Consider the following 22,514-nt stretch of genomic DNA (forward strand, 5'->3'; position numbering starts at 1 on the left):
TAAACAACCCAGCATTTAACATGCTGAGGCCCGACATAGACAAGTGTATTAAGGCGTTCGACTCGTAATCTTATGGTCGCGGGTTCGAATCCCCGTCGCACCAAACATGCTCGCCTTTTCAGCCGTGGAGGCGTTATAATGTGACGGTCAATCTCACTATTCGTTGATAAAAGAGTAGCCCAAGAGTTGGCGGTGGGTGATGATGACAAGCTACCTTCCCTCTAGTCTTACACTTCTAAATTAGGGACGGCTAGCGCAGATAGCTCTCGAGTAGCTTTGCGCGAAATAAAAAACAATAACAAAAAACAAAAAAATTAACATGTTTGGATCCTTACTATCTATTATTTTCCATGGTTAACAACCCAGTATTTAAACCAACATAGCTTTTTGATTCTTACTGTCCATTATTTTCCTTGGCAAACAACCCAGTAGTTAAACTACCATAGATAAAACAATTTTGTTCTGAAAATCATTACATCAAGCTTCTGATATTTAATTTTTTTCTAGTTTGTCATCGAGTGATTATGGTGTGATCTTCTGGCAGTGAATCTAATGTGAAGTTTGTCGAGTGATTGTGGTGTGATCTTCTGGCAGTGAATCTAGTGTGAAGTTTGTCATCGAGTGATTGTGGTGTGATCTTCTGGCAGTGAATCTAATGTGAAGTTTGTCATCGAGTGATTGTGGTGTGATCTTCTGGCAGTGAATGTAATGTGAAGTTTGTCATCGAGTGATTGTGGTGTGATCTTCTGGCAGTGAATCTAATGTGAAGTTTGTCATCGAGTGATTGTGGTGTGATCTTCTGGCAGTGAATCTAATGTGAAGTTTGTCATCGAGTGATTGTGGTGTGGTTTTCTGGCAGTGAATATAATGTGAAGTTTGTCATCGAGTGATTGTGGTGTGATCTTCTGGCAGTGAATCTAATGTGAAGTTTGTCATCGAGTGATTGTGGTGTGGTCTTCTGGCAGTGAATATAATGTGAAGTTTGTCATCGAGTGATTGTGGTGTGATCTTCTGGCAGTGAATCTAATGTGAAATTTTCTTTATTTTCTAAGAATGCAGGAATTTGTTTGTTTCTTTACAGTACAAAGTTGCACAAAGAGCTATCTGCGCTATGCTCAATGCAAGGATCGAACCTGAACTACTGGAAGATATGTCGAAAAGGGTAAGTAGATAAATATTAGTAAGAAAAAAAGAAATATTGGACAACGAAGCTGATGGCGCTGCTTAAACCTATTTTTTTTAACGGCGGATTGGAATTGGAGCGTTTACACGTAAGACTAATTTTGCCTGTATTCCGAACATTATTACAATATCAGTTGGAGATTTCCTAGTCAATGTAACTTTGTGTTTTTATCACATAAACTTCGAGTGTTTCAAAGATACTGTCTCTGTTGAAAAAAAGGGAAAATAGTGCGTGTGATCTATCATTCTTCTGAAATTTCCTGGAGACGAAATAATAAAGATATATCTTTACTACACCTTAACGGATTTTAGATTTTTAGTTATCAAAACTTAAATGGGGTTGAATTAACAACGCCAGTTCCTGCCAGCGAAGATAACCATCGACGCGACAGCACAAACCGAAAAACAATCTACCTCCACGCAGAAAACACAAACCAAAATCTGCCAAGGCCACGTTTTTAAAAATAAAGTAAAAACTCCATGGATATATAAATCATTGATAATACGTAATGTCACACATACAAAAAGAAAATATGAGTGAAAACAACTGTAATGTATGTTATTGTTCGCTTTATTTACTCACATTTCCCAGTATCTCTAGCAGTTAAAACGAAAAACCAAAGCAGAAAAAAAAGGCTCTATTAGTGAAACTATTACCGTCTTTATCCTTTTCTTCAACAGGATCTGTGGATTTCTGCATCTCATATAGAACCGCATTTAGTATAGGGACCATGAGAGCCGTGGCAGCGGTGTTACTGATCCACATGGATAAAAACATGGTTGTCAGCATGAAACCTAACATTAACCTAAAGTAAACGGCAAGAAACTAGACATTAATCTGAGAAAAAGTTAGGGACAATCTGTATGAAACCTAATACTAGCTTAAGAAGAAAATCATGGATGTCAGCATGAAACCCAACGTTAACCTAAAACAAAAGCAACAGTAGACAGCACAAAACCGAACATTAATCTGAGATAAAAACAAGTTAGGATAATCTACATGAAACCTAATATTGGCTTGAGAAAAAAACAAACAATATGATAGTGAGCATGAAACTCAATACGGAGGTCATTTGTACAACCCATCAGGTTGCACAAAACGCTTTACCTGGTCATTTGGATTGAAAAGGACTGTCTGTCTTTGTCTTAAAGTAAACACACCACTTTTTACTTTTAAGATCTAATATTCATTCACTTTGAACAACACTAACAGAAAAAAATCTTCATGTGCTTCCTCACCAGGAAAGATCAGAATGATTCTTCTACTTACCAGCGAGGTGATGTTCCAATAAACAACAAGATTCTCAGAGCGAGTCGGTTATGAAGGTTACAATACTCCACCGCTGTGGCCGCTATCAGACTGCCCAGAAATATCATATTTATCTCCTGTACAAAAAAATTAGCATTCAATTAGTCGCTGGGGTCACTTGTAGTTATTTATGTACCTAGTTTTTGGGATCACTTTTAGTTATTTATTTACATAGTCCTTGGGGTAACTTGTAGTTATTTATGTACTTACTCGTAGTTCTCGGGGTCACTTGTAGTTATTTGTGTACATAGTTCTTTGGGTCACTTGTAGTTATTTGTGTACATAGTTCTTTGGGTCACTTGTAGTAATTGATGTACATTCCATTATAAAAGGCTTAGTGTTCTTGCTCTTGTAAAGAGTTGTTGTTTGTTATTAAGCACAAAGCCACACATTGGGCTATCTGTGCTTCGTTCACCACGAGTATCAAAATCCGGTTTCTAGCAGTGCAAGTCCACAGACATACTGCTGTGCCATTGGGGGATTCGTGAGGAAGGAATCACTTTCTTCAATATTACATTTTAGGATATTTGGTTTAGGTTTTCTTAACGTCATTTGGATAGAATTCAAAGGACCCGCTTATTGTCATGTTTTTTGAAAGGGTTTAACAGATTAATGGTTTTTATTTACAAGATCTTATCTTGCATTTTATAAGTTGGAAAATAGGTTTAATTTTCCAGACTGATATTTAATCTGTAGAGCCAGACCACCTACAAGTCCTTTTGATGGACAGCGGTAAGTTTACGGACTTGCAACGCCAAAAGTCGTGACCCGATTCCCTGTGGTGAACACAAACAGTGTCTAACGTGATTTAACTTAAACAGATAAACTAAACAAACAAACGTATCTACAAGTTAGAACAAAACAAAAAAGACTTTACGAGGGTTAAAAATATTTATGAAAATCGTAACAATAACGTCGTTCTCTACGCAAGAAAACACAATCAATTTTTATTGTTACTTTATTTATAGGATTCCTGGGTTTAATATTTTTTATATAAATAATGTATGTTGGCTCCAATAACTGGACATTTCTCTTTATTAGAAAAAACAAAAATATTCCAGATGTGAATGTGAACATAACCCTAATATGCAAAATAAACTGCCGCCTCAGTTTCATCATAAAACGTGACATAAATTCAGAAAACCACCATGTATTCTAACCAAACAAATCATCTTTTTATTTTGGGTTTCATGAATGAACATCGGTCAAGCAATTAAGTCAGTTCAGTGCAGTGTGATTTTATATGGTTCGTCATCTCAATAGAATTTCAGGCTGCATCAGTCTGTAGTAATCAAATGTCGCCTGAAAAGCATTTGCAACAGAAGAAGTAAAAATATATTCTAAATACGACTGGTATGCGTATTAGCGCTTCAATTAAAATAAAGTACAGAACAACGCTTTGATCTTCTTAGGTCATCTTCAGACTAAGAAAGTCGAAACGTTGCTCTGTAATTTATTTTAACACCCATACCCGCCGTCTTTAGAATATATTTTTACTTCAAGTGGGTTTCTCGTCGTCACGAAGACAGAGGAAGTATTCACCATTTAATTTGAAACGACCTTTCTCATAACAGCTTATTGAAAGAGTAATTAATCGTACACTGTAAGAATTACACTTACCTTCATATAAATTGTGCAGGTTTCGTCTGTGCTGAGGATGCCAAACAAAGGAAGAAAAACCACAGGTATCAAGGCAGTGACGGCAAGAGGCATAATTTCCATGAGCCAAAAACACACCATTAATAAGAGAACGTAGGCACACTTTGCTTCCTACAAACAATGTTAGTAATGACGCCATTAATACTACTGTTAATAAATTTTATACAAGCCAACCTGGTTATGTTTGAGGTTGTACAATACATTAATAATTAATACACTTCTTTAAAACGGGTACAATTGGTATTTGGTCTCGTTAATGACATCGAGAGAGATTATGGATGCATTTATATGTTACAATGTGTCACGGATAGCTTCGAGAGTGCAAATATTTATTATTTTAAGCATTTTTTACGACTTTTATTCAAATTATTCATTCGGTTAACCCTAGTACACACACTCAAAAAAATTACGTTGCCCACACTGGGCGTCATATTTGACCCCCACCAAAAATATTAAAAAAAAATTATTTTCATATAAGCAAAGTATAAATTTGGACAAAATATTTATTCTATACAATTTATGCATACACTCTGGGTAACTTTATGGTCATTGCAAGCCATTTTACTACATTTGATACACTTTGAAGAAGTTTTTTTCCTTGAATCACGTGCGCATATTTGACACCATTTCCTAACGTTCTCTTCAGCAACTTTGTCTTTTTGGAGGGATCACTTCATTTGTATCTTCTTCAGGCAGTAATTCATCAGTAAGCAACTTCAGAAATTCACGTCTTGCTCTTTTTTGGTACTTTGATGCGAATTCTGGATGGCGCTGGCGATAGAGAAGGTAAGCATTGTATGCGGCAGCATCAAGAATGTTATAAAATAGTGCCATTGGCCACCTTCTGGTCTTTCTTTTTGTGGAAAAGAATCTAACTATTTGGTCTAGTGTATCGACTCCTCCTTTGGTGGAGTTATAGTATGATATTATTTCAGGTTTTCCTGATTCATCATCGATTGAGGGCTCTCTATGCAACGTAGATAAGAATATTCTAGAATGCTCCAGAACATTTATAGAGTGTTCTAGAATGTTCTAGAACACAAAATTTCATATCAATATATTATTTGATTGTTTACCAGAAATGTAATTGAGTTTTTTAAACGGGGGGTCAAAAATGACTCCCAAGTAGAAAACGTGAATTTCGACATTAGGCAAGGAGTGTAATACCCCATTTGCATAAAATACATGTTAAACGTATTAGTATAGTATGTTATTAGTATAGATTAAATTAGGTACATTTTTAGGCCCGAAAGTCACACCTTTGATATTTCTATAACAACTTAAACACAAGTGGGCCCATTTTTGACCCCCACCGTGTGTATGAGGGTTAAAAACAGTGATTGGGTTCACATACTTGAATTGCTGGTACAATATGGCAGGTTCATAGAAAGACTCGTATCTTTACGGGCCCGGCATGGCCAAGCGTGTTAAGGCGTGCGACTCGTAATCTGAGGGTCGTGGGTTCGCATCCCGGTCGCGCCAAACATGCTCGCCCTTTCAGCCGTGGGGGCGTTATAATGTGACGGTCAATCCCATTATTCTTTGGTAAAAGAGTAGCCCAAGAGTTGGCGGTGGGTGGTGATGACTAGCTGCCTTCCCTCTAGTCTTACACTACTAAATTAGGGACGGGTAGCACAGATAGCCCTCGAGTAGCTTTGTGCGAAATTCCAAAACAAACAAACAATCGTATCTTTAGGTGATTTGGAAAGAACAAAACTTCGACAGAAATGATTTCAAATAATTCGGACACTTAGAGATAAGAAACCATTGTTCCAAGGTTAAGTGTACAACAATTGAATCTTGAATGTCTTAGACCTTTTTATTATCTATAACAATATAAAGAAAGCTGATAAACTTGACTTATAGTATCTTTAAATCTTTTTTTTCTTCTCTCAGTGTCAAGAGCTTTATTTTTTTCTTAATGGAAATAAAGTAAAGGTAGAGAGAGCTCTATAAACAAAGAAACACAAACTTCAGGGTTTATTATTGTGAGTGATTTCATTGATGAATACGTCTGTTGTACCAGGCGTAACTATATCTTTTTGTTTTCGATAAGATACGATAGTTGATGAAAGTGTTTTACATAACATTTGTTTTTAATATGAATGAAAAACACCCGAAAGAAATTTTTTTAAAAATTAACGACTTAAATTTCCGTTCTCTATAACATTAAAGATAAATTCAGAATTGTAATGGTGTATTTTTTAAAAATAATATACTGATTAATAACTAGATGTACAGGATCCCTGACAGTTTTATGTTTCAAGAGTAAATAAAACCAAAATCAAGAGCAACAAATGTCTGTATTTCTTGATTTTGAAGTTCATATGTCATGGTGTGTTGTAGCCTACAGAATGTGTAATTTCTTCTCATGAATCATGGCATGCTCATATTTTACTGGCGTAACGACAGTACAAATTTTAACGTTAAGCGTATCTTATGTGATACCATTTTAATGTCTACTAACTGACAGACAGACAATGCACTGCTGGATAGTGGTGCGACTGATTAAATCAGTGACCCCTTGAGGAGGCTCCTTTTCGATGAAATTAATAGAAACGTAGGAACCAACCATATTCACGTTAATGTTATTAGACTCCATTATAGAGACGTAAGAAACAATCATATTGACAGTAATGTTACTAGGCTTCACAATAGAAACATAAGAATCAATATTAAAGCTATTCCATTCCTTAACAACTGACTCTTATTCTTTCCTATAAATCTTAAACATAAATCTTTCTGTTAATATCACAGTAAATTATGGCTTGAAGCAAATTTACTACTTCATCAGGCAATATATTATGACAAAAAGGGAGCGCTTATAATGTGTTTGGTTGGTTTGTTTTGGATTTCGCGCAAAGCTACTCGAGGGCTATCTGCGCTAGCCGTCCCTAATTTAGCAGTCTAAGACTAGAGGGAAGGTAGCTAGTCATCACCGCCCACCGCCAACTCTTGGGCTACTCTTTTACCAACGAATAATGGGATTGACCGTCACATTATAACGCCCCCACGGCTGAAAGGGCGAAGATTTTTGGTGCGACAGGGATTCGTACCCGCGACTCTCGAATTACGAATCGAGTGCTTTATCCACCTGGCCATGCAGGGCCATCATGTAATTTCTTGAAGGCCATACGCAAATATTAGTCATCGAAAAACCATTGAAATAATACTTACGTTCCTGAAGGTTATACACAAACAACACTCATTCGAAAATCATTGAGATATCTCATAACATAAGTTTTTAAAGTCATTAGAGAACTATTATAGCAACATTTGAAAAAAAAAGAAATTCACAGCAATAAAAACATGTGTAAGCAGTTTTTAAAGGATTTCATGTAAATATATATATATAGTCATTGTGAAACCATTATTGTAGAACTGAAAAATAATCCCAGTAATAAAAACAATTACGTGGCTTTTACAGGTCATGTACAGCACATAGTCCTTCTAGAACCAATATTCTAAAAAATAAAATTCATAGTAAAACAAAGATTTCTTATTATCTGGTTCTTGTTAGTCGTAAAATATACATTTCTTCCTGAAATAAAAAAAAAGTAGGAATTATATATATGTTTTCAAAAATTTTAAACAAATCGATTATTTACCTATAAACCTCTTTTCTTTATTTTAACTTTGAGCAAAATGAAGTAAGCTTACTGGAGCACCACTAGTCGTAGCTCAGCAGTAGGCATAAGAGATTATAATGTTAAAACTTGGAGCTCAATTCCTGCGGTAGGCAGAGCCCAAATAGCTCATTGCGTAACTTTGAGTTTAACAACTAAAGAAAAAATCAATCTTACCGGAGTTCCGATCTTGGCTGGAACTGGTATCAATAAAAGTGGTATGAGAAAGGCGAATAGTGTCTTTCGAATATGGAATATTTTTTTCAGCTTTGACCAAATTACGACAAGCATGATTTAGCTGGTTCTCAGACCTTTGGATTAGAACAGATAACTCCAGTCGTCGAAATGATTTCGAGAAAACCAATCCGTCACCTAGATATAAATAAGTTCGTTCATAAGAGCGTTAAAACTATTAATCCGTAAAGATCCTGCAAATAAAGTATTCCCTGAGTCCAATCTTATCTTTACATTCAATAGCCCCAAACCAAACATTATAAACTCTGACGAGTACTTGAGATACCATGTGGACTGTGATACTGGGAGAGTTGGATTGTTTATGAGTCACGAGTTATGTTTCACGCTACCCCATCTGATGAGTAATTCTTGGCGAAGGAAACGAACATTTCCAAAGAATATCTCCATTCAAATAATTCTAGTTTCCTCATAAGGTTATAGTTTCTGAACTAGACTTAACATAAAAACACGTGTAATCCTGTGGGTTTAAAATAGTGGAGAAATACCAGTAAAGGCATAGGTCACATGGTCAGCTATTTCTCTTTGAAAATAAAGAAAAAGAAGCAGAGAATCATCAACTGCGACCCAAGTTCACAAACTGTTAAAATAAAAACATAACTAATTGTTCGTGTTTTTTAAAAGTTGTGTTCCGAAACTGACAAAATGTAACCTATTATCAGAAACTTTCATAAGCAAAACACACACAGCCAATTCTCAGAAACCATAAAAGTTGTGATTCTGAAACCAACAAAATACAACCATTTCGCAAAAACTGGAACACAAACACAACTATTTTTCAGAAACAATATAAAGATTGACAAAATAAACCAACTGCCAGAAGCTATGAAAAGTTGTGATTACCAAACTGATAAAATACAACCATTTCGCAAAAACTGTGAAATACTGATAAAATACAACCAACTGTCAAAAGTTGTGATTACCAAACTGATATAATACATATAATTGTGAGGAATTGCAAAGAACACCAACAATTCTCAAAAATTGCAGTCTTCTGAAACTAGCTGGTTTATATATAATATAATATATCCAATGAAAACTTGTTTGTTTGTTTATAATTAAGCACAAAGATACACAATGGGCTATCTGTGCTCTGCCCACCACAGATACAGAAACCCGATTTTCAGGGTGGTGAACCCTCAGACATACCACTGTGTCACTGGGGCCTCTAATGAAAATAAGCACGTAGTTACACAGTTAAAATCACTTAATATGTTTCAAAATTTAGTTTTCTTTAAATGATGAGAAACCTGAATGTACCCGATTAACAATTATTATTAAAAAACTCCTGAAATATTGTTGTTTTTTCTTGAAGTTCGCTCAAAGCTACACGAGCGCTATCTGCACTAGCCGTCCCTAATTTAGCAGGTGGGTTAAGGTGTTCGACTCGTAATCTGAGGGTCGCGGGTTCGAATCACCGTCGTACCAAACATGTTCGCCTTTTCAGCCGTGAAAGCGTTATAATGTGACGGTAAATCCCATTATTCGTTGGTAAAATAGTAGCTCAAGAGTTGGCAGTGGGTGGTGATGACTAGCTGCCTTCCATTTAGTCTTACACTGCTAAATTAGGGACGGCTAACGCAGATAGCTCTTGTGTAGCTTTGAGCAAAATTCAAAACAAACAAACCCGTCACATTATAACACCCCACGGCTGAAAGGGTGGGCAAGTTTAGTGTGACGAGGATTCGAACCCTTGACCCTCGGATTACAAGTCGAGTTTTTTTTTTCTTTATATTCATCCCACCTTAAAGAGGGGGTATAAACAAAAGTACATCAAATGAGACACGAGTTAAATAATTAGCATATGGAGAGAAAACATTGCAAGATACCATCTTGCTAAAAATTACAACAAAAGGTATAAAATGTGTTAGAAAATATAAAAGTAATAATTAACGGTAAGTATCTAAATCACAATACACCAAAAACATTAATAAAACAAAGAAAACAGTGGAACACTTGTGATAAAAAAGAAAACTCAATTGTAGAAAAGAATATGTTTTATCTTAACAAACCACATAACAGGTATCCGTGTACCCCCTTAACCACCTGGCCATGCCGGGCTTCTGAAACAAACCACATAACAGGTATCCGTGTACCCCCTTAACCACCTGGCCATGCCGGGCTTCTGAAATATTAAACTCTTTTTTGTTTTTGTTTATGTTAAATTTCCTCTTGTTTTATTAAACAATCTCAGTAGTAGTTTAAAATTGCGGACGGCGACAGCCAGCCATAGTATGAGCAAACTACAGATGGTTGTTTACATTTGCAAGATTACTAGAAATCACACTCAGTTCATTAAAAATTATAAACGATGTACAAAATAAATTAATTAACTATAAACGCATAAGCCTGAATGTTTATCGTATTTGGTGTTATCATGGATAAAATGTTTTTCGTAATATTTGAACTAAAAAAGAAACATCATACAATTTCTCTGAGCGTTGATGTTTAAGATAGTGTAAAGAAGTTTCCAAAAGCACGTACCTACAATGGGTGGATGTTTACATAATGACTTAGATAACTTAAGTGAGGAAACGTTTGAAACTCATACGAGGACAGGACCCTGAAGTGATACTGAAACGATAGTGAATACAATAGATTCAATGCAATAATCTCTGGAGCTGCTATTATACAATTTATAAGAAATGCATGGAGTTAGATATGCCGCCATTTTGAATCATATATTCTAACATTCAAGTTATTTGCTTACAATCATTTAATGAATTTTATATCACGTGCGCTGCAAACACTTGAACGAGAAATGCTTGCGATATCTGTAAATGAAGAGCAGCTGTTTCGAAAGGTGTAGACCATCGTTGAAATACAATTACGAAACGTTCTACGACGCCCGATTTTGTATCACCAAAATGTTACGTCATATTTTATAGCAGGACAACTCGCTTTGTTTAGCAGCTTTTCCTTCCCGAACTTTTCATTCTTTTCATCATCTTTCTGTGACAAATATAAACTTTTTTTGCAGTTTTACATTGAATCCAAAAGGAAACGAAACCCCCTCTAGTTACAAGTTTTCTAGCATTAAACGAAGTTTTCTGTCAATTCCCTCCCATGAAGTTTTGTTGTTAACAATATGCAAAATTTAACAGAAATGCTAAGTTCCAGTTTTATGACTTCGAATTCATTGTCCCGTGACAGATCAACTTGTTGCAATCTTAGAGGGTCTGGTGTGACCTTGTGGATAAGACGCTCGATTCGTAATCTATGGGTTGTATGATCGAAACCTGGCACTCAACATGCTGATCCCTTCAGCGGTTTATAATTTTGTGATTGATTCCACTATTAGTTAATAAGAAGTAGCTGAAGATTTAGCGGTGGGTTCTGCAACCCCATTCTTGTAGTCAGCAAACAACAGCAGATAGCCTCAGTAGCTTTGATGTAATCAAGGAAACCTTGAAAAACAACAAAACTGTTTACTATAAAGTAATTACATTATTCACGTGTGGTGGGCTAGTAGAATAAACAAAATCAACAATGAGAAACTGTTTACTGTAAAGTAATTACATTATTCACGTGTGGTGGGCTAGTAGAATAAACAAAATCAACAATGAGAAACTGTTTACTGTAAAGTAATTACATTATTCACGTGTGGTGGGCTAGTAGAATAAACAAAATCAACAATGAGAAACTGTTTACTGAAAAGTAATTACATTATTCACGTGTGGTGGGCTAGTAGAATAAACAAAATCAACAATGAGAAACTGTTTACTCTAAAGTAATTACATTATTCACGTGTGGTGGGCTAGTAGAATAAACAAAATCAACAATGAGAAACTGTTTACTGTAAAGTAATTACACTATTCACGTGTGGTGGGCTAGTAGAATAAACAAAATCAACAATGAGAAACTGTTTACTCTAAAGTAATTACATTATTCACGTGTGGTTGGCTAGTAGAATAAACAAAATCAACAATGAGAAACTGTTTACTCTAAAGTAATTACATTATTCACGTGTGGTGGGCTAGTAGAATAAACAAAATCAACAATGAGAAACTGTTTACTCTAAAGTAATTACATTATTCACGTGTGGTGGGCTAGTAGAATAAACAAAATCAACAATGAGAAACTGTTTATTGTAAAGTAATTACATTATTCACGCGTGGTGGGCTAGTATAATAAACAAAATCAACAATGAGAAACTGTTTACTATAAAGTAATTAAATTATTGACGTGTGGTGGGCTGGTAGAATAAACAAAATCAACAAGAAGAAACTGTTTACTATAAAGTAATTACATCATTAATGTGTGGTGGGCTGGCAGAATAAACAAAAAACAACAAGAAGAAACTGTTTACTATAAAGTAATTACATTATTGACGTGCAGTGGGCTGGTAGAATAAACAAAAACAACAGTGAGAAACTGCTTACTATAAAGTAATTACATCACTAACGTGTGGTGGGCTGACAGAATAAACAAAAAACAAGAAGAAGAATTGTTTACAATAAAGTAATTACATTACTAACGTGTGGTGGGCTGACAGAATAAACAAAAAACAAGAAGAAGAATTATTTACTATAAAGTAATTACATCACTAACGTGTGGTGGGCTGACAGAATAAACAAAAAACAAGAAGAGGAATTGTTTACTATAAAGTAATTACATTATTGACGTGTGGTGGGCTGGTAAAATAAACAAAAACAACAAGGAGAAACTGTTTACTATAAAGTAATTATATCATTAACGTGTGGTGGGCTGGTAGAATAAACAAAAACAACAAGAAGAAACTGTTTACTATAATGTAATTACATCACTAACGTGTGGTGGGTTGGTAGAATAAACAAAATAGACAATGAGAAACTGTTTACTATAAAGTAATTACATTATTAACGTGTAGGCTGGTAGAATAAACTAAAATAACAATGAGAAACTGTTTACTATAAAGTAATTACGTCACTAACATGTGGTGGGTTGGCAGAATAAAGAAAAACATAAAGGACAAACTGTTTGCTATAAAGTAATTACATCATTAACGTGTAGTGGGTTGGAATAAACAAAAACATAAAGGACAAAATTTTACTATAAAATAATTACATTATTGACGTGTTGTGGGCTGGTAGAATAAACATAAACAACAAGGAGAAATTGTTTACTATAAAGTAATTACATCACTAACGTGTGTTCGGCTGGCAGAATAAACAAAAAACAACAAGAAGAATTTGTTTACTATAAAGAAATTACATTATTGACGTATAGTGGGCTGGTAGAAAACAACTACTGTATAATTAACAAATAATAATGTCCTGTCGTACTACCAGTTACTAACTGGTGTTAGACAAACCTGTATACTTACCAAAAAAAAATTACATTTTATATTGAATAAAAACATATTTTATTTCAGGAACGGCAATTAAAATAGTAAAAACTAGAGGCCGCCACGGTTAGAAAATTTGAACGGGGTAATCGCGATCAAAAAATACCCGGAAACCCAAAATCTAACTCAAATATTATTACTTTAAGTACATGATACGTAGTTAAACACCGTACGAAGCATACATTTGTTTCCTCTCTTCGTATCTGAAGACTTCTATATCCTCTTTCAGTACATGAAAACAAGTGTTTCAATGTTGTCTTTATTTTAAACGCTGGCCAGAGACCTGCGAGTAAACTGTATTGTTTCCATATTTTCCATATTTTACTCAAATTTTCAATTTAACAGTTGATATCTATACTGTAAAAGGGAAACCTAGTCTTAAACAAACCTTATCAAAGCATGCATACTTCTGTTGTTTTAATTTCTACTGGCCTTCCGGTAGTGAAACAGTAAGTATGCGAACTTATAAGGCTAAAAACTGGGTTTCGATACCATTATCGGGCGCAGCTTAGACAGCTCATTGTGCAGCTTTGTGCTCAACTACAAACCAAAAAACAGGCAAATTTATATCTCTGTCTAAGTCAAGATTTTAAACCAGTGCGTTATACACGTGGAGCATCTCGTGGGTTGGTGTGTATTTTTCTTATAGCAAAGCCACATCGGACTATCTGCTGAGCCCACCGAGGGAAATCGAACTCCTGATTTTAGCGTTGTAAATCCGTAGACTTACCGCTGTTACTATACGGGGGCCTCGTGGGTTAGATTTTTATCTTTCTTTTTATCAATTATGCAAATTTATAAACAGAACATTACCTACCACCAATTATCGAAGGCACATACTACCTGTTTATAACATTACTTATCCCGTCAGCTTTGCTAGGTCTCGTGTCAAATAATATAAAAATTAAGTGCAACTATTGTTGAAACTCGAATGTTTTCTGATTTTACAGTTTCTATAATAGCACAACCAAACAAGAAAAAATTAATCCCTAGAGTGAATTACGAGAGGAATTTCATTGATGGATTCGTATCCTAGCTTTCCGTTGTTATAAGGAGCAGTAAGCACCCGTGAATTTCAGGAGACGATAACTCAGCTTAGCACAAGCTCGAAAACGTTAAATCTCGGGAGAAAGATGACACGTGCATTACAAACCAAAAATAAAATGAGACAGTGTGGCACAATCCGTATAAAACTAAATCTATGGTAAGAGAAGCTGGCTTAGTGGGTTACAAAACGAAGAAAAGGTGAAACATTGTAGCACAATCCGTATGAAGATAAATCTTGAGTAACAGAAGTTGGTTTAGTGGGTTATAAAATGATGAAAGTGTAACACAGTTTAGTTACTCAGTGTGTTACCTTCTTCTTTCCAATATATGATTTATTTCCAATTTGTGTCATGCCAAGTCATCTTGTTTTCGGTTTGAAACTTACTGTGTCATTTTCTACCATCCTAGATTTAACTGGGATATTGACACAATATTTCACCTTCTTTTATGTTTGTAACTCATTGTGTCATCTTCTCTGCTACCATAGGTATAGTTTGTTTCAATATTTCATTTTTTCTTAGTTTGTAACTCACTGTGACATCTTCTCTGCTATCCTATATATAGTTTGTTTCAATATTTCATCTTTTCCTCAGTTTGTAACTCACTGTGTTATCTTCTGTCACCCAAGATGTAGTTTGTTTTGAAATTTGCCACACTATTTTGTCTTCTCTCATGATCCATAGACTTTTCGGGTATATTTAAGCGACAGCAAGCGAAAACTGACTTCCAAACGTTTATTAAATTGTTATTTGTGCGAGACAGAATTCAGAACTCACTACGCATATAAAAACTCTATATTAATTCGTGTGATATAAAGTACTAATACCAATTCATTTATGAAAATTATTATTTTTCACTTAAAACGTTTCGTTGCACTATTACAACACAGATTCAAATATCTGTCCACTTGGCTCGTGATGAAAGTTTAAGATACCTCCAATTGCATAGTAATCAAGGCAGAAAACTTATAACGCTAAATATTGGGTTTCATTACCAGTAGTGGACACATCTCAAATAGCTCATTGTTTAACTTTGTATTTAACAACAAAAAGGAACTCAGGTATAGTATGTTAAAGTACGAAGAAAATTGTGAAAGTGACGCCAATTTAAATTAGTATCATGATATTGATACAGTATCTCTGTCCTTCAGTGATTAATATAAACTTAATATAATTATTCTTGGTTTAATGTTAAAGTAGTATGATGATATTGATATAGTATCTCTGTTCTTCAGTGATTAATATAAACCTTAATATAATTATTCTTGGTTTAATGTTAAAGTTGTATCATGATATTGATATAGTATCTCTGTTCTTCAGTGATTAATATAAACTTAATATAATTATTCTTGGTTTAATGTTAAAGTAGTATCATGATACTGATACAGTATACCTGTCCTTTAGTGATTAATATAAACTTAATATAATTATTCTTGGTTTAATGTTAAAGTAGTATCATGATACTGATACAGTATCTCTGTCCTTCAGTGATTAATATAAACTTAATATAATTACTCTTGGTTTAATGTTAAAGTAGTATCATGATACTGATACAGTATATCTGTTCTTCAGTGATTAATATAAACCTTAATATAATTATTCTTGGTTTAATGTTAAAGTAGTATCATGATATTGATATAGTATCTCTGTTCTTCAGTGATTAATATAAACCTTAATATAATTATTCTTGGTTTAATGTTAAAGTTGTATCATGATATTGATATAGTATCTCTGTTCTTCAGTGATTAATATAAGCTTAATATAATTATTCTTGGTTTAATGTTAAAGTAGTATCATGATACTGATACAGTATACCTGTCCTTCAGTGATTAATATAAACTTAATATAATTATTCTTGGTTTAATGTTAAAGTAGTATCATGATACTGATACAGTATACCTGTCCTTCAGTGATTAATATAAACTTAATATAATTATTCTTGGTTTAATGTTAAAGTAGTATCATGATACTGATACAGTATACCTGTCCTTCAGTGATTAATATAAACTTAATATAATTATTCTTGGTTTAATGTTAAAGTAGTATCATGATACTGATACAGTATATTTGTCCTTCAGTGATTAATATAAACCTTAATATAATTATTCTTGATTTCATGTTAAAGTAGTATCATGATATTGATACAGTATCTCTGTTCTTCAGGTATTAATATAAATTAATATAATTATTTTAGCTTAATGTTAAAGGAGTATCATAATATTGATACTCTAATGTTTATATTTAAGTGAATAATATAAACCTTGATATAATTATTCTTGGTTTAATTTATAAATCATATTAGAAATTATTTTCATTGTTTTTTCTCTTTAATAGTAGATTATTATTAATTACACTACATTTTCTTAAAGCAGAAAATTAATTACTGGAGATTTTGAAATAATAAAATACTAATTTTACAATGTTTCGTCGTAATTAATATAAATAAAATTAATTAATGTAATTACCGTCACTGACAATGAGTTTTTCTTGTTACCTAATACTATTCACAGCCCGGGCACATCAATCACTCGGTTAGGCCCGACATTAAGATGCTCATGAATTACGAGTAACTGACTAAAATCTGTCTTTTTACGTAACTCACGCTTCCTACACGAACATTAAGTTTTAGGTTCAGGTAAAGTAAAGATAAGAATGTTATAAAACAGTGTTTATAAAGCTGTTAAGACGACAAGGTGATTTATATTTTTATATAAGGTTTACTGATAACGATTACAATAATCTGTCAAAGATGTTATATGGTTGCTTTGGTACAGGTTACACATTTTTTTCGTCTATATCTGATTCCCACATCGTAGGCATATTGTCTAAACATATGGGTTAATACTCTCTGTAGAACAATAGTTAACTGTAGCATATCCCAAACTGACACCGGACCTGTTTAACTTTGGCTTACAGGTTTGGAATTGACTGCTGTAATTACTTGGGTGACACATGGGAGAATATTCCTATTTACATCTGATCCTTCTACACTACTCTTGGAGATTTATACCTTGATTCATTGTCTTGCACACAAATTTGAATTTCAAAGAGATTTTTGTAATTGCAAAATAACGTGTTAAATACATATTTTTTTATTATCGATTATTGTGACTAAGTAGGAGCCTTCAATGACAAAATGCATGTGCATATATATGTGTACTTAAATATAGAAATATCTAAGGACAATGTTCACACATACACACTTATATTTAATTATTGCTTAAGCTTACAAAAGTACATGAGTAATGTGATTAGGGATCAATAATAATTGGAGAGTGTGTGCTTTTTCTTATATCGATGGGAATCGAACCGCTGATTTTTGCGTTTTAAATCCGTAGACTTACAGCTGTACCAGCAGGGAACTTTTACATTTGGAAGTTTTAGAATATATTACTGATTATGAAGGCTGCTTTTTGTAAATATTTGCCAATATGTATATATGTGTATCTTGGGGCGTTATACCATTACCAATGGGGCTTTTTTGTTTATTTGTTTGTTTATTAAGTACAAAGCCACCCAATGAACTATCTTCACTATGCCCTTCACAGTTATTAGCATTATAAACCTTCAGGTTTACAGCTTAGACTCTAATGTTCAACTAGGGCTTTTAAACATTCAATAAAAAAATCCATTTAAAAGTAGAACGGAATATTCAACTTTAAGGGACTGTTGGATAACTTAAAAATCCCAAGAGTATTTTCATAACAACACTCGGTCTCACTAGGTCCTTGTCCACGACTTTGAATGAATAACAAAATCGACTGTAATTTTTATAACGTACTAACAACTGAAACTGCGGAGTGTTTTCAACAGCGTCAAGTCTCAAGCTCCGGACCCACCGTAAGCAGCCCGAAACGCAAACCACAAGCCTATACATAGCCTTTCATTGTGAAGAGCCTATCATCCCAGCGCAATTATATAAGTGAGTTAACTAAAAGTCAATTTGTCTTTTCGAAGACAATATGTATCCCAGTATTTAAACTCTAAATTATAAATTAAATAATCAACATATGAATAAAAGTCAGAGAATTTCGTATGAAAAGGAATTATTTCAATGTGATTTCGGTATAATTCTAACTGGACACGCAGAGACATTTCTACGTTAGGGTGCCTCTATGCTCCCGATTTCTGAGAAAAGTCTCCGCACAAGGAATGTTATCTCCGAAAGAAAAATGTTCCTGAAAGTGTTTCCGATTAGAGAGAAAAAAAAACCAAACAGAACCCGATATACCTTTACATTTCATATATTGTATTTATTATGACGTATGAAGCAGCAATTGCTTCAAAATAAACAGTCAGCCATTATTATTACCTACTTAGGATAATATCATCACGTGACAACAATGGTGCAGTTACCGTAGTTACGACCTTCAGTTTGTCATAGATAAAAAACAAATACATTCGTCAATGAAATACAGGTGTCATTAATACATCAAGCGTTCTCCTGTACATCTACACCTAGAATAATGGTGACTGCAGGTCAGGGGTGAAATTATCAAAAAATAAATATGGTACTCAGTTCGGTAAAGTGGATCTGTTTCGGAAAAAGAAAAACGACAAAGCAGCTGAAACACCTTTCGGTACTTAGTACCAGTGAGCAACGGCAAGATTTTGCCTGTCTTATAGATGAGCATTTTTATACAAGTGGCGCAATTTTTTTTTTTACAAAGTTACTGTCACCTCTTATTGAGGAAGAAATAAAGTTTGTTGCTTATTCTTTTTCTTCCATATAAATAAACCTGCCTAGTTATGCAAACAACTGAATATCTGTAAACTTATAAAACTAGGTCATCCGTTATATATATATGTATATATATTATGTCATACCTAAGAGAAACACGAACAATAACACAGTATCTTACAATACTAGGTCATCCGTTATATATATATGTATATATATTATGTCATACCTAAGAGAAACACGAACAATAACACAGTATCTTACAATACTAGGTCATCCGTGATATATATATATGTATATATATTATGTCATACCTAAGAGAAACACGAACAATAACACAATGTCTTACAACACTAGGTCATCCGTGATATATATATGTATATATATTATGTCATACCTAAGAGACACACGAACAATAACACAACAATGTCTTACAATACTAGATCATCCGTGATATATATATGTATATGTATTATGTCATACCTAAGAAACACACGAACAATAACACAATGTCTTACAACACTAGGTCATCCGTGATATATATATATGTATATATATTATGTCATACCTAAGAGAAACACGAACAACAACACAATGTCTTATATTACTAGGTCACTTGTGTGTATATATATTATGTCATGTCTAAGAGATACATGAACAACTATACAATTGGAAAATATGAGCAACAATACAGTAAACATTATAAGATCCCAACAATTTAGAGAACTTACAACAATAGGCCATCCGTTGTCAGAGGAAAAGGATTAATAATACATACTGAAATTCATGACTTGTATTGAAAAGGCGAATCAGAAAAAACTTCTCATTAATGCAAGACAACGTGCAGAACTTAATATCTAGACGTGTGCATTGATACTTACGGATCAAATCTTTAACCACCAAATGCATTTTTATTTGTCCTCTCTCTCTTCCATGGCTCTAAAGCATAATTCATTTCTGACTTTATTATCTTTAGGTTTCAGATAAATAATTAAATATTAAATTATGTCTTTTTAAAAGAAATTATTGTGTATATAAATAAGTCTGATACTGGGACAGTATCTATAAATATGATAGTGATATGATAGTCTTTTTTTGTTTTTACTAGTCCAATTTTCATGTTGAGATGTAAAGAACTTTTCTTCATCTCTAAAATCTCAAGTTTCATATGCATAATCTCTAAAACCTCCTAAGTACACTTCAAACTTTTTACAATAAAACTTTATATTTTATTTGTTATTTTCTTTAACTTGGCACCGTGGTATGTCTACGGATTTACAATGCTAGGAACAGGGTTTCGATACCCTGGCGGTTAGAGTGCAAGTAGCTCAATGTACAGCTTTGTGCTTAACTTAAAACAACAAAAAATGTTCTCTACCAATAACTCTATGAAAAGTTGGTTAGTTTGACCGATCTCATAAACACCAAAAATATCGAATTAAATCTAAATTACCCTTTTCTCCTCGAAAAATGACTTCAGATTGCAACAAGTGTAAAACTGCAAAATGTTAGTATAATTTCGCAATTTGTTTATTTTTTTGAATCTCGCACAAATCTATTCGAGGAGCGCTAACCAGCCTTATATAACTTTGAAATGATCTACAAGAAGAAGTTACTCAACACGACTTATCACTAATTCCTGAGAAACAGAACACCATGTCTTATGGACCACAAAGTAAAAAGGACAAAGATGTTTGGTGACAGGTTCCGATCCTGTGACCCAAAATTTTCGAGTACAGCTCTCAAACCAAATGGTCTTATCACCCACCCACCCTTTACGATCGACCTACCAAAGTTGTATCATAATTTGTAATGAATTTTACCAACACCATCACAGTAACACTACTAAATTATATCTTTTATATAACAATTTTTACTTTTCATTGCAATCTTTTTAGAACAGTACAACAACGTTGAATAATTTTATGTTTATGCAACAACACAGAAACTTTGATATCAGTATTAAACGATAAAATATTATTTTGTCCGTTTAGAGTTTTTGCTACGTTTTTTAATCAAAAGATATTAGTTTCCTATTGAACTTGTTTTGTATTCAAAGGTAACTTCATCTCAATTTTCAAATAACAACAAAAAACAGTATGCACAAACATCTAACGTAATAATCAAAACTGAACATGAAATGAAAATTAGACAGATGGAAAGCTAAATAAACAATACAGTGTACAGATTTGATAACTGAAACAATGTTTACTAAAATTATAGTGTATAAATAAAGTTTGTAACTGTGTACATGTCAAGAATACCAGTAAAAGTACTGAATTTAGCAGAGGAAACTATGTGATAAATACCTGCTGAACAAACAGTCTCTGAGTTTTGTAAAGAAACAGAAGAAGACTACAGGAACAGATTTAGTAATTGTACATAACTAAACAAGATGGACAGTATCGTTATAGACTTCAAGCTGGACACTTAGTAAACTAGATTTATAGTAATAATATTAGACATTAACGAACTAAAATAAACTTGGTAACAAGACACTTTTAATCAGCTAGACAAACAGTATAGTGACTTGACACTAACTAAACGAAACAACAATTACTACACAAGTAAAAAAAAACTGTTGGATATTTTTTAGAAGAGTCGCTCATTACTTTACAACTAGACACTTAGAGGAATCTTAAAGTTCTTCGCGTTATAACTGCATAAACCTAATAAACCACAAGAACCGTATGTTACTTGTATTTTTAACAGCACGTTTAATAAGCTAGAATAAGAATACGATATTAGACTTATTAATAGACCATTTAATAAACTAGAAATACGGCTCCATATTAGAAATTTAGAATCGACGTTTAAAGCTCGTAATCTGAAGGTCGCGGGTTCGAATCTCCGTCCCACCAAACATGCTCGCCCTTTCAGCCGTGGAAACGCTATAATGTGACGGTCAATCCCATTATTCGTTGGTAAAAGAGTAGCCCAAGAATCGGCGGTGGATGGTGATGACTAGCAGTTTTTCCTCTAGTCTTACACTGCTAAATTAGGGACGGCTAGCGCAGATAGCTCTCGTGTAGCTTTGCGCGAAATTCAAAAACAAAACAAAACAAATGGACGTTTAATGAAACAGCCAAAAACGTAGCAGGTGTGTGTGTGTGTTTTGCTTATAGCAAAGCCACATCAGGCTATCTGCTGAGACCCCAGGGGAATCGAACCCTTAATTTTAGTGTTGTAAATCCGTAGACTTATCGCTGTACTGGGGGGGGCAAAAATATCAGGAAACTTAGTAAACTAGAGGAAAGTACAGTGTTAGAATTATAAACTTGCTTCAACCTCAAAAGTTTCAAAATATATTAAAACAAGGTGTGAACCAGTCGTTATCGTGACGTACATTCAGCTACACGGGTGTTATAACTATGAAATTTAAAATTCCTATTTACCAAAGTGTAGAAGAGACTTGGGCTACATACTGTTTGTC

General features: G+C 33.7%; 1 protein-coding gene across 2 annotated transcripts in view; it reads right to left on the reverse strand.

Moving 5' to 3' along the window:
* The window catches only part of LOC143254994 (Na(+)/citrate cotransporter-like), a 30,241-nt gene extending 13,248 nt beyond the window's left edge, over window positions 1-16,993 (reverse strand). The window contains exons 1-5 of one of the 2 annotated variants that reach the window (XM_076509951.1): window positions 16,866-16,993; window positions 7,954-8,148; window positions 4,112-4,261; window positions 2,453-2,568; window positions 1,840-1,988 (exon numbers count right to left, since the gene is read on the reverse strand). In XM_076509951.1, the coding sequence (XP_076366066.1) occupies window positions 1,840-1,988; window positions 2,453-2,568; window positions 4,112-4,261; window positions 7,954-8,067 (529 nt within the window). In that variant the 5' untranslated portion in view covers window positions 8,068-8,148; window positions 16,866-16,993. Of the gene's footprint in view, window positions 1-1,839; window positions 1,989-2,452; window positions 2,569-4,111; window positions 4,262-5,504; window positions 5,664-7,953; window positions 8,149-16,865 lie in introns of those variants that run through there. The other variant, XM_076509952.1, reaches the window with a different exon arrangement.
* Between the last annotated feature and the right edge of the window lie 5,521 nt (window positions 16,994-22,514).

This window comes from Tachypleus tridentatus, chromosome 7 (genome assembly GCF_004210375.1).
Source record: "Tachypleus tridentatus isolate NWPU-2018 chromosome 7, ASM421037v1, whole genome shotgun sequence".
NCBI lineage: Eukaryota > Metazoa > Arthropoda > Merostomata > Xiphosura > Limulidae > Tachypleus > Tachypleus tridentatus.